We start from the raw sequence: 13,882 nt of genomic DNA, 5'->3' as shown, positions 1-13,882 counted from the left end.
AGAGAGCAATAAGGTCTCCCCTCAGCCTCCTCTTCTCCAGGCTGAACACCCCCAGCTCCCTCCGCCTCTCCTCATAAGACTTATTCTCCAGACCCCTCACCATCTTTGTCGCGCTTCTCTGGACCCGCTCCAGCACCTCAATGTCTTTTTTATGGTAGGGGGCCCAAAACTGGACACAGCACTCAAGGTGAGGCCTCACCAGTGCCCAGTACAAGGGGACAATCACCTCTCAGGCCCTACTCCCCACGCTGTTCCTGACACAGGCCAGGATGCTGGTGGCCTTCTTGGCCACCTGGGCACACTGCTGGCTCCTGTTCAGCCCACAGGCCACCAACACCCCCAGGTCCTTTGTTAAATATCACGCAAACCAGAGGAGAATTTCAGCTGCAGGGAACCGCCTGACTCCAGTTCGTGGCACCATCACATCTCCCACATCTCCACATCTCCAAGCACAGCCAGGTTGCCTGAGGGCACCTCCCTGAAGCGCTCCTAAACACCAACAGGGAAGTAATACTGCAACTTGCACACACTTTTTCTTTCCCTTATATAAAAGCCACGTCTGGATGTGGTTGTCTGATAAAATGCAACGATAGAACGGGTCCCTTCTTAAAAATTGTTATCCTTAAGCATATGAAAACAAGATGTTGTCGCTTAGAAGCCTCAAGAAAACATAAAGTTCACACACACCCTCTCCAACACATCTTTAATCAGAGATTTCAAACGGAGAAGGGACCTATTTCCCCCACTTTCAAGAAAAATTTTCTTTTCTTCTTATTGTTTATTTTATCTATTTTACATTCACCCTTCCCATATAAAAGGTGTTTGAGCAGCAGCAGCACTGCAGAGAAGACACGTACCTGGACAGGAGCACCAAGGTAAGCACAAACATTGTTCTCTGCTATCACTAGACCAGGAGGACCAACAGACAAAATAGTATGACCAAGACTCTTCAAACCAAGCCACTCCTGCTTTGTTAACAGCATATAAAGAAAAGCAGGTTCCTCAGCCCCATGATCGATAAGCACTGGCACGGAACACCCCTCTGCACCACACTCAATCATAGAATCATCTAGGTTGGAAGGGACCTTCAAGGTCATCTATAGTCCAACCATCAGCCTAACTCTGACAAAACCCATCACGAAACCATGTCCCCCAGCACCATGTCGACCCCTCTTTTGAACACCTCCAGGGATGGTGCCTCACCCACTTCCCTGGGCAGCCCATTCCAAGGCTTGATAACCCTTTCAGTGTAAAAATCTTTCCTAATATCCAAGTTCCTGGCGCAACTTGAGGACGTTTCCTTTAGTTCTGTCTGTTCTTCTGGAAGAGAGACCGACCCCAGCCCAGGGGGGGTCAAGAGCCCATCAGGATGACCAGGAAAACACCACCCATGAGCAAGGCTACGACCGCTGTAAGAAAGCAAAAAAAGACATTTGCTTAAGGGAAAGAGAACTGTTGGGCACATTGGGTTCTTTGCAACATTCAGGAAGACTGTTTCCTCTTCACCTCCAAATAGTTTCCTAGATGCTATGAAATATATACTGGAAATATGCGATGGAAGGAACTGATAAAACACCTATCTCCTTGCTACTCTGCCTCTGAGGATTAAAAGCAGCTGTCAAGGACATACCTATGTCTGGAGAAAGAGGCAAGCAGGCCTGGGAGTGTTTATTTCCATAGGGAAATACCAAGGTTGTCCAAAAAACGGACCGTTAAAACCAGCCAAAATTTACCATCAGAGAGTCCAGAGGAGGAAAATATGGGTAGAGAACCCCCCCCCCCTCCCCTGCACGCTCTCTAGTGTTTTATCAACATTTATTGATTTATTTCAAAAGTTGTGTAGAACATGAGTAATTAATAGACTGCCATATGCCCATGTGCTGCATCTGCTACAAGCAATTTATTCTTATAGTTGTTTTATTACCTTCTTTGGGAAAAGAATGAGATAAGGATCAGCATCCTGACACTTGGAAACTAGCTGGTTTCCATGACTGTCAGTAGGAAAGCAAGGAATTTAATTGCAGCCTGAAAAATAGTGAAAGCAAGTCCAGTGAAGAAAAGCGTTGTTTGTTTTGAAAAAGGGAAAAAAAAAAAAAAAAAAAGTGTTTGGAAGAGCAGTGGCCTTATTGTGCTGGCAAGCCTACAGCCCATGAGATCAATGTTTTGATGAGCACAAAGACTGGTGCCAGAGGGGGACGGGAAGGAGGAGAAGAGACTTCAATGAGCTGAAAAAGCGTGGAGAGAGGAAGAGGCAGGGAAGTGGTTTGAGACCAAACTAGGTCAAGGGTGGGTTTAGGACAAGGGAAAGCAGAGCATGCTAGAGCAAGAACATCAGGGCTAGGGAGGACCTCAGGAATTGGTCCTGAAGGCTGGGAGGAGAGCTGAAAGGAAGAGAAATGGTCCCTCTCACCTACAAGTGAAAGGAGGTGGGATAAAAGAAGGCCAGAAGGCCAATCCCATCCTGGGCTGCATCAAAAGCTGCGTTGCCAGCAGGTCCAGAGAGGGGATTCTGCCACTTTACTCTGCTCAAGGAGAGGCTCGACGAGGCCCTGGGCAACCTGGTCTAGTTGGGGGTGTCCCTGCTGACTGCGGGGGGTCGGACTAGATGGCCTTTGGAGGTCCCTTCCGGCCTGGGCAAACCTTGGCCAAGAGGGCTTCGAAAGGGAACAAATAAAACCTTCAACATACTCCCAGGAACAGCTCTGTGACTGTTCCAAAGGTCTCTAGCCAGGCACCAGCCATCTGAAGTGGAGGGCAGATAAGACCATTGTGGTTTCTGGGTTGTAGCTTTTTTTTTTTTTTCTGTAAAAAGTCTCCAAAAGACTTTCTGCTCATCTGCAGCATGAAGACACGTCCCACCGCCAGGCTGGGTTTGCCACAAGGTATTTACTTCTGGGCTTGCAACCCTCTTTGAGGTGGGAGGACATTGTCTGACTCCTGACCCTGCTGCAGTCACAGTCTCTAGGTCAAAAACTACAGCTTTACTGTCTAAAAGTATAGATAATTCTGCAAGAAAGGACCCCCATGTTTAGAGATATGGAAAGATGAGTCTGTAATGAATTCAATTTGATAGACATTCTTATTTTAAAAAAAATTATTACATGTGAAGAAAAACCTATATCTCTTTACATAAAAACACTCATCACAGCAACCTTGGGAATAAACCCCACGCTTACAGAATGAAACCTACAGATATATTATCCTGAGGGTGGTGAGGCACTGCAACAGGTTGCCCAGGGAAGTTGTGGATGCCCCATCCCTGGAAACGTTCAAGACCAGGTTTGGATGGGGCTTGGAGCAACTAGTGGAACTTCCAGACTAGCAGAAGGTGCTCCCCAGTGACTTATGATATTTAAGTGTCTCCAATACGAGCCCAGACCTATAGATTCAAAGACTTCAGTGATAACCCGAGCATACCAGGAGGAGGGATCTGGGGGAGCAGAAGGAAAAGAACATCAACTTCTCCTCTTCCACTTCAACCACAGGCTCTCTTCCCGGAGTGTGGATGCCCCATCCCTGGAAACGTTCAAGACCAGGTTTGGATGGGGCTTGGAGCAACTAGTGGAACTTCCAGACTAGCAGAAGGTGCTCCCCAGTGACTTATGATATTTAAGTGTCTCCAATACGAGCCCAGACCTATAGATTCAAAGACTTCAGTGATAACCCGAGCATACCAGGAGGAGGGATCTGGGGGAGCAGAAGGAAAAGAACATCAACTTCTCCTCTTCCACTTCAACCACAGGCTCTCTTCCCGGAGTTTGAGCCTGGACTATTGAACCCAGTTTCAAGAGGAGCTGCTTGACGCGGTCGCTCGCGCACTCGCCTCGGTCTTGTGTTCCAAACGGTGAACAAAGCCTCTCTTAAACGTGGTTTGATTGACGCAAATCAAGAGCTGGGAGGGTGATTCAGAGTTGTCAGACCGTAACACTTGCATGAAAAGAGCATGTGGGACAAACTTGCTGATGCACCCAAACGCTCAGCGCCACCACCAACAGCATCCGAGTCAAACGCAGACACCACTCACCACGAGGTGGGCTTTGACTCCCCTTCCTCCCCCTAAATGACATTTGGGATTTTCCTAGGTAACAGAGTTGTAATAAACCTTCAGGCATAAATATGTAATTAGCATCTTGCTGTACTCCCCTGCAGCAGGGCAGGAAACATCAGTATGTCAAACAGAGCTAAAGCGTGATCCCAGTGGGGTTAAGGGACAACCCAGACCCAGGCCCACCGATTTCCTGCAGTTCCACAGCAGGGCTGCCACGCTGCTACACCCAGATCTTGAGCTTTCTATTCCCAACCCAAGTCTACTCCCTCTTTCTCCACAGTAAAGTAAAAACAGAAGAGTTGTAATAAACCTTCAGGCATAAATATGTAATTAGCATCTTGCTGTACTCCCCTGCAGCAGGGCAGGAAACATCAGTATGTCAAACAGAGCTAAAGCGTGATCCCAGTGGGGTTAAGGGACAACCCAGACCCAGGCCCACCGATTTCCTGCAGTTCCACAGCAGGGCTGCCACGCTGCTACACCCAGATCTTGAGCTTTCTATTCCCAACCCAAGTCTACTCCCTCTTTCTCCACAGTAAAGGCGTTTTCCCTTCTCTTTTCTTTTCCCATGAGCTTCAGAATCACAGAATCTTCTAGGTTGGAAGTGACCTTCAAGATCATCTTGTCCAACCGTCAACCTCACTGACAAAAATAGACACCCACACAACAAACAAGGAGCATCATCACTAAACCATACCTCCCAGCACTACATCAACCTGTCTCTTGAACACCTCCAGGGATGGGGCCTCAACCACCTCCCTGGGCAGCCCATTCCAATGCCTGAGAACACTTTCAGGGAAAAAATTTTCCCTAATATCCAGCCTGAACCTCCCCTGGCGCAACTTGAGGCCATTTCCTCTTGTCCTGTCGCCTAAAGGAGCATGAAGAGCAGGACCAAAGAGGTCTGTGGGTGGGGACAGAAACATTTTGCCCCCTTTCATACTGGAAGAGCCACAAGCAGCATCAGACCCGATGGCAAGCTCCAGCTCTCACTAACACTGAACTGGTCCCACTTTCCTTGCATTTCGTGGGGGCTCTGCGTAGGGAATTCAGAGATGGACATAAAGCTGGGATCCTTCCATGCTCCCCACGCGTCTCAGGCAGCCTGTTCCAATGCCCGACCACTCTTTCAGTGAAAAATTCCTTCCTAATGTTCAGTCTAAACCTCCCCTGTTGGAGCTTGAAGCCGTTCCCTCTCGTTCTGTCCTTAATTACCTGTGAGAAGAGACCAGCACCAACCTCTCTACAGTGTCCTTTCAAGTAGTTGTAGAGAGTGATGAGGTCTCCCCTCAGCCTCCTCTTCCTCAAACTAAACAGTCCCAACTCCTTCAGCCACTCTTCATATGAAATAAATCATTTTAACAGTTCCTCTGGAAAGTTTAGCCAGTTGTTTTGCCCCGTTTCATCATGGAAGAGCCACAAGCAGCATCAGACCCGATGGCAAGCTCCAGCTCTCACTAACACTGAACTGGTCCCACTTTCCTTGCATTTCGTGGGGGCTCTGCGTAGGGAATTCAGAGATGGACATAAAGCTGGGATCCTTCCATGCTCCCCACGCGTCTCAGGCCGACTTACCTAGAAGAGACATCATGAAAAGCAAATGTGACTTGACTCTGTGGCTTCATCCTCAGAGCAGTCCAGCTGGGAAGTCTGCAGCCTAGAGCCATGCCATGAGACAGCTGCACCCAATTTAAGTAACAACTTTTGTGCCAACACCACAAAATAAACTGCAGAGACTCTTTCATACTAATCTTTTTCATAAACCGTTTCAAGACAAACGCAAACATAGGTAAGAAGATTCACACAAGCATGACTTCTGAAGAAACTCTTAAAACCAAGATGCACCTTGATGATACTCAAGTTCCCAAGGTACCAACATGCATCTCTTCTCCAGTAGTCTGCCTAAATGAGACACCAACCTCTGAGGGGCTATAAAAGGGAGTCAAGATCTGCCCAGTGGCCTGCACCAAACCTATTCTCCTTGAACTTCAGCTCTGCTAGCACAGCAATCCATCCCAAGGCCTGAGCTGGCTCTACTGGCACACAGCTATGTTCTACACCCGAGCTCCCAAAAGAGACTTCCTGATCCACGCATCACCCACAGCTCTCCAAGCTCCTGGTGTTTTGAGGGCTCTTCTATCACCACCTGCATTTCCCAGCCCCTCACCTCGCGTTCCAGCCAGAGTATGGACTCAGCTGCCTTGTGATGACCACGGGAAGGTAGCTCCTCTAGGTCTCTTCAGGAGAGGGTAAAGAAAGGGCTAAGGAACAGAAATGCCTGTCATCTGAAGTCCACAAGGCTCACCTCCTCCCACCGTTTTCTTAACATTAGCTGGAAAAAACCCCACACTAAACCAACCTGGCAGCAGCATCCAGGATCCAAAAAACAACCAGAATAAATCAGCAAGTGCCTTAGACACAGGGTACATCTACATCAGCATTTCAGTTTGGGCCAGCGCACTTCAGAAGGGTATCTTAGAATCATAGAATCACAGAATTGCCCAGGGACCTCCAAAGGTCATCTAGTCCGACCTCCCCGCAGTCAGCAGGGACACCCCCAACTAGACCAGGTTGCCCAGGGCCTCGTCGAGCCTCACCTTGAATATCTCCAGGGAAGGGGCCTCAACCCCCTCCCTGGGCAACCTGTTCCAGTGCTCCACCACCCTCACAGTGAAGAACCCTCTCCTCATCTCCAGTCTAAAGCTGTTCCCCTCCAGCTTGAAGCCATTGCCCCTCGTCCTGTCACTGCAGGCCTTTCTAAACAGGTTCTCCCCAGCCTTCCTGTAGCCCCCCCTCAGGTACTGGAAGGCTGCTATTAGGTCTCCCCGGAGCCTCCTCTTCTCCAGGCTGAACAACCCCAGCTCCCTCAGCCTGTCCTCGGAGCAGAGGTGCTCCATCCCCCTGATCATCCTCGTGGCCCTCCTCTGGACCCTCTCCATCAGGTCCATGTCCTTCTTATATTGAGGGCTCCAGACCTGCACACAAGACTCCAGGTGAGGTCTCACCAGAGCAGAGTAAAGTGGCAGAATCCCCTCTCTGGACCTGCTGGCAACGCATCTTTTGATGCAGCCCAGGATGGGATTGACCTTCTGGGCTGCAACTGCCCACTGCCTGCTCATGTCCAGCTTCTCATCCACAATCTTCTGGGACACACCACTTAAACCACATTCTGGTTTGTACCTCGGAGACACTTCAGCACACAAAATACAAAATTAACTGAGGAGAGGTACTCCATGAGCACACCTAAGGGACTTTCTACACTCGTGGGTATTCAGTCCACACAACTAGATGAGGGCAGGTACCAAGTGAGACCCTGTGGGACACACGCAAACCTTTCGGCACCAGCCCCTTCCTGGCATGGACCCAGCCCGTGTCCCCAGGTCTGCTCCTGCACTGAGCTGCCTGCCCAGAGACCCTCCAACAGGCTGGATCCAGTCTTGCCTTCACCACTTCTGGCCATATTTAAACACTGCTGCTCTGTTCCAGAGAACGATAAAAACCTAGAAGAGCTTTCAGCATCACACATCGCTTCCAGCCAGCAGTGTGCCCAGGTGGCCAAGAAGGCCACCAGCATCCTGGCCTGTGTCAGGAACAGCGTGGGGAGTAGGGCCCGAGAGGTGATTGTTACCCTTGGACTGGGCAATGGTGAGGCATCACCTCGAGTACTGTGTCCAGTTTTGGGCCCCCTACCATAAAAAAGACATTGAGGGGCTGGAGCGAGTCCAGAGAAGGGCAACAAAGATGGTGAGGGGGCTGGAGAATAAGTCTTATGAGGAGAGGCTGAGGGAGCTGGGGGGGTTCAGCCTGGAGAAGAGGAGGCTGAGGGGGGACCTTATTGCTCTCTCCAACTCCCTGAAAGGAGGGTGTAGAGAGGTGGGGGGCGGTCTCTTCTCTCAAGTCACAGGCGACAGGACAAGAGGAAATGGCCTCAAGTTGCGCCAGGGGAGGTTCAGGCTGGATATTAGGAAAAATTTTTTCACTGAAAGGGTTCTCAGGCATTAGGATGGGCTGCCCAGGGAGGGGGTTGAGGCCCCATCCCTGGAGGTGTTCAAAAGCCGGGTTGATGTAGTGCTGGGAGGTCTGGTTTAGTGATGATGCTCCTTGTTTGTTGTGGGGGTGTCTATTTTTGTCAGTGAGGTTGACGGTTGGACAAGATGATCTTTAAGGTCCCTTCCACCCTAGAAGATTCTGTGATTCTGTGAAAAGGTCCAAATCTAAGAGGTTGGAGGCACTCAAGCTGGACATCCCTGCATTTCTGCAGTTGGGACCAGCGTAAGGAGGAGGAATCATCCCACCAACACACCAACATCAGACCTAACTCACCGCGAGGAAAATAGTTAGAGAGAGGGGGGCAAGAAAACAAGAGAAGATGATTTCTCAGAAACAAATTAGCATTAACACGATGGAAGCGCTGCAGCACATCGCTGAGAAGGAAATTAAAAAGCTAATTTGACTTGATATTTTTCAGTAGAAACAAATTCAGCCCCATGTTGTTTTTAAGTGCTATGTCAAATACACAAGCCAGCAGAGTTGAATACACTCTGGAGCTCCTGCTACTGCAAGTCACCAAAATAACTGACACCCAAAAAACCTTCTGGCAGCTCATACTTGAGGTACAAACGCAAGAAAGACTGCAGACAACGAGGTGCTAGCAAAGGGACAGCACTAGGACAAATTATTTCACCTGAGCTTCAAAAAAACCGAAGAACTGCTGGTTTTTATTTTTAGCTTCCAGGAAACTCCCCTTTCTCTGCTTCTAGCAAATTATCTGGCTGGAAGAGGGTTTTTTTTAAGTACCGAATTCTCAATTGCTATGAGCAAATAAGCAAGTGCCCATGCAGGATTTTTTTGCCCTGTTACAAGTGCTGCCAGAGAATCTGGCAGGATGCAACTTCAGCTGTGCTCTCCAAACAACAGATCACTTCTTATTTCTTTGGCCAAAAGAAGAGAGGAAGGGATTTTTTCAGGCAGGACCCTCCAAGCAGCTGCCCGCACATGTCAACAGCTGGAAGTCTTAAAAATAGAGAAGGCAGAAGACCAGGACAAGGTGACAGACAACAGCAAATAAATACTTTCAAATATAGTCCCCCATAGTAAATTTCTGTAGTTCTTAGGTTTTGGGAAAACATCAGCGTGACTAACATATTTAGGAAGTCCAGAAATTAAATCTTGGGATGTTTTTGGCTTAATGCAGAAAATCAGCTTTAATGACAACCTACTGTTAGTTCTGTAGTAATTTTCTTTCTGCTTCATTGACACACATGACAAGACTTTATTAGCAGGATTAAAATTTAAAACAAAACATTTTTTCCCAGCTACAAAGAATGCTTAACCATTCATTGACACCTTGAGAAGAGACCAAAAAAAAAAAAAAATATATATATTTCAAAGTAATTCCATCACTTTCTTGTATTTCGGTTTTTCCTGGTATTTGACATCAGAAGGTTTGTACTTCGTACAGCCAAGACCACAGATTTCTCATCAAGATTAACCACTGTGAAAAATGACTGTCATCATATATCGTAATATGACAAATTATGATTTCTAACTCAGGAAACCAGCAAGAAGACACTCCGAGAGAACGCCATTGGGCAACATGGATTCCCACTTTGCTCAACATTTTAAAGATTTCACACAATCCAATTAGTAGCATTTAGAGGAAGCACCTGAACAGATTCAAGATTTCTTTTTAGCACGAGAAGTGATTTTGATTTAAACTGCTTTCCCCACATTTGCCATCTAAACACCACGATTTCTTTTTAGCACGAGAAGTGATTTTGAGTTAAACTGCTTTTCCCCATATTTGCCATCTAAACACCATACAATTTAAGCTTATGTATAGGAAGTGGGGAAAACCCCAGATTACCACTACTACCATGATCTACGTGTGAAGACTATAAAGTCCTGCCCACTCCCCTTTATCTAAAACAAGAGTTTGTGAAGCATCATTTTGTCCCTTATTCCCTTCCCAGTCAAGATCGTTATTGCACATTTTGTTTGTCCTTATGCCCAATACCTCAATTTTATCAGCTTTTCAGGGGATTTAGTGCTACTTTGAGCTACCCCGGACTTCCCTCCAAGAAGCCAGAGGCAATACAGGATCCCAAACCTTCTACAGCTGGAGAACTTCCTACAGGACTCATCCAAGCCCCGAGCAGTAGCAGGAACACTATGGCTGGGAAGCTGCTGAGCAGCTCCTCCAAGAAGGCCTCCTGCCCCACTGATTTCTCCACTGACCTAGATGGGCACAAAGCACAGTTTAGGGAATGTTGGCTGCAGAAATATCTTAAAAAATGGGATGGCTGGGAAGCTCTAACCTGCTAGCTGCAGCTGTCCCCTTTCAAAAATTGCGGAAGCAATATTGGGTATCGAACAGCAAAAATAGTTCAGAATGGCCTAAAACCATTCCACTTTTTAAAACCTTTATTTAATTTTTTTTTTTTACTGGCTGCTATTCGACAGAGAAAAGCCATGGTGGAGTCGGAGATGATTTCTTCAGAACTTGATTTTTTTGGAAGGCTTGCATCTCAAGAGTTTAACAATGTTGAAGAATATAATTCCAAAGTAGTTCACCCAAGCAAATCCTATTTGGGCCACGCTTCCCAGTTAGCTCAGCACAGTCTCCCAGACAAGACCAGCATCCTGGTACACAGAGCTTCTTTGCACAATAAAAAACTGAGGCTCTAGAAGCACCATTCACAACCAAAGCCAGTCCCACAGTCTACTTCCAGTAATTAGGTTAAAGCAACATGACCCATCTTGTTTATTTAGAAAGAGTCCAACTTCTAGCAGAGATATATTTCTTTTTCAATCCTGTGCAGTAACTGCCTACCTTCCTCTCTCCCAAAGTAGCTGTCTTTTTACTAACGGTCTTTAATGTTTTAAATAAATAAATAAATTTTAAAATTACAGCACCTAGTGAGTAATGTGGTCGAAGGTTTTATTGACACTTGTTTGGTACGACCAGGACAGCTCTTACAGCTTTACTACTTGTGAATAAGGGACACATTAAAAAAACTGAAGTCAATAAAACACATCTGCTACATCAATATGAGCAGTATATTCAGAGTGCGGATCTTTTTTAGGGTGTTCCCCACCACCACCACCACCTTAATTATCATTAAGAGTTGGCAAGAGCTGGTTAAGCAGCACTAAAAGGCAGCACTGGATAATTTATTGCCACATTAGGTATCTCAGGACAGTAAATAAGATGAAAGAGCCACCGGTACAAGGAAATGTGCTCACACGCCTGGAAAAGTTGCACATGGAGAATTTCTAATCCGGAGCAGAAGTACGGGTTGGGGTTTTTTTTTTTGTTTTGTTGTAGAATTTCAAAATGGGAGTGGTGTTTGAAAACCCTCCGAGATGCGGGAAAAGAAATGCAAAACCTGTAACAGATTTTGCTTGAGCCCTTCTCTGACATTAGGGAACCTCCGAGGAGGAGGAACAGAGAAAGGGATATGAAATAATTATTATGGAAAGGAAATTGGGTTTTGCCAAATCAAAAGCATTCTGTTGGGGAGGGAAGTTACCCAAGCAAGTGATCCTGCAGCACAACAAAACCCTCCCAGAACTTCCTCATCCAACTTCAACTGGAACGCTCACCTAAGAGCTTCCCAAACCCCCACTACAGTAAAGAAAAACATCTCAATTTACTGGAAGCCAGCAAAAGCAGAGAGTCCTTGACATGGCCATCAGTGTCTTCTATCTGGCTTCAAAAAAGCTCGCCGGGGAAGTAAGCTCCAGGTCACGGTACAACCCAGGGAAAAAGAAAGCTTTACTGTCTGTGTAATGAGTTACCAGGCTGTGGGGGGAAAATAGCACAAAGCAATTAAGAAATCAGGGATCACCATAAAAGCCGCAGCTCAAGGTTGCCGTATCTTGACTCCTCTGAACTTTGTGTAGCTGAAACTTTTAGTACCGGTTTGTTTATTTATTTTTTTTTTGCACGCTTGTCAACAGTTACAATTAAAAACGTGTCAACTACTGGAAACGATCCAATAATTGTGACCACCAGGCAGAAAGGTACCTCCAGAGCTGACCTCAGCCACGTGCCCAACACACACACACAGTTTTAATCACAACTTCAAGAATGACCAACTCCCAACACCGAACATCAACCCGGAGAGAATTTTCTAGATGCACTAGGAATAGGAGTCACTGCAAGGGTCCCAGATGAGCTTTCTATTGCTCCAATACCAGTTTGGTAATTTGGGTGAGAATCATAGAATCATAGAAATGGAGAAGCTGTACACAAGCTCCAACAGGGTAGGTTTAGATTGAACATTAGGAAGGAATTTTTCACCCAAAGAGTGGTCGGGCATTGGAACAGGCTGCCCAGGGAGGGGGTGGAGTCACCATCCCTGGCTGTGTTTAAGGGCCGTTTAGATGCAGTGCTGAGGGACATGGTGTAGGGGAGGACTTTGTAGAGTAGGGGAGATGGTTGGACTCGATGATCCCAAGGGTCTCTTCCAACCTAGACCATTCTATGATTCTATGATTCTAAGTATCCCTAAATTTTTACTTCAAGAAGCAAGAAGGAAGTGTTACCCTATGCCTGAAGCTCTGTATAGCCGAGTTCCAGGTAAACAAGGGGCATATTTCAAACCCCCAAAGAAAGAGGAGTAGAGGGACCCTCGTGGCACCTGATGACACTCAAAGGAGCAGAGCAGCTCGCCGTGTCCCCACTTCCACCAGAAGTTTTTGTCCACTTGTGACAAAAACACCCTTGTGGATCCAGCAGCTCCTCCCCAAGGGCAGAGTCTTTAACTGGGACCCCCCTAGGTGAGCTTTGGGAAGATGTTCAGAAGATCCAGCTGCAAAGCCACCCTCTGCAGTCGATGCAGACGCAGAGGAGAGTGCTAACCTCCTCTTCTGTGGTTTAAAAAAAATTAAAATGCCAATTTTCTCAGTTAGACTCACTATAAATCCCTACTTAAGCATATCTGCACTAGCCTTTTCGACTATTTTGATGGCAAACTTGGTATCCAGATTAATATCTGCACTAGCCTTTTCGACTATTTTGACGGCAAAGTTGGTATCCAGATTACATTTTCTGAAAAAAAAAAAAAAAACACCAGTCCAATTTGTTTTAAAGCTAGTACTTCTACTTTAATAGGTTATTATTATTATTTTTTGTAAATTTATCCTTACCTGTCTGCATCCCTGCATAGAAGACACAGCTGTATTGTGCCCTGGAAGCAAAGGCAGCGTGTCCAAAGCCGACCACCTCTCTCTTCTCGGTGCTGTAGGACTGTAACATGTCGCTCTGCGGGGTTGCAAACCAGCCTGCCCTCAACACTCTCGTAGGGGACCAAGCCCTGAAGGTCAGGAGAAGCGTTTCACTTCTTAAGAGTGGGGAAAAAATCCACGCCGGCTGCGAGACGACAAAACCACTGCGCGTGTGAGACAGCCACCTCTCCTGGGGACTGCTTGCTGATCGGGCTGAGAGCACCAGAAATAGCTGGTGAGCGAGCAGAGATCAATGGGTGAGGTGGTCAAAGGTAAATGACAAACACAACTCGCCACGGCAACACGTTTGGGGCTGAAATACCTACGGCCCAGACCAGAAATACATCTGCCTTCGCAATCAGCACCAGTCCCCAGACTGTAGTGAGGGCCCCTCACTACAGGAAGGACATTGAAGTGCTGGAGCGTGTCCAGAGGAGAGCCACCAAGCTGGGGAGGGGTCTGGAGAACAAGTCCTACGAGGAGAGGCTGAGGGAACTGGGCATGTTGAGTTTGCAGAAGAGGAGGCTGAGGGGAGACCTCATTGCCCTCTACAACTCCCTGAAAGGAGGGTGTAGAGAGGCAGGTGTTGGCCTCTTCTCCCAA

At 47.1% G+C, this 13,882-nt stretch overlaps 1 protein-coding gene across 1 annotated transcript in view; it reads right to left on the bottom strand.

The window, feature by feature from the left end:
• Positions 1-13,325, bottom strand: part of HDAC4 (histone deacetylase 4) — a 283,789-nt gene extending 270,464 nt beyond the window's left edge. Inside the window, exon 1 of the mRNA XM_014949239.1 lies at positions 13,202-13,325. Within this exon, the coding sequence (XP_014804725.1) occupies positions 13,202-13,310 (109 nt within the window). The 5' untranslated portion in view covers positions 13,311-13,325. The remainder of the gene's footprint in view (positions 1-13,201) is intronic.
• Between the last annotated feature and the right edge of the window lie 557 nt (positions 13,326-13,882).

Source organism: Calidris pugnax, unplaced genomic scaffold, assembly GCF_001431845.1.
Source record: "Calidris pugnax isolate Ruff unplaced genomic scaffold, ASM143184v1 scaffold75, whole genome shotgun sequence".
NCBI classification, from domain to species: Eukaryota; Metazoa; Chordata; class Aves; order Charadriiformes; family Scolopacidae; genus Calidris; species Calidris pugnax.
The sequence above is the reverse complement of the archived record's forward strand: the minus strand, read 5'-3'. Positions and strand labels throughout refer to the sequence as shown.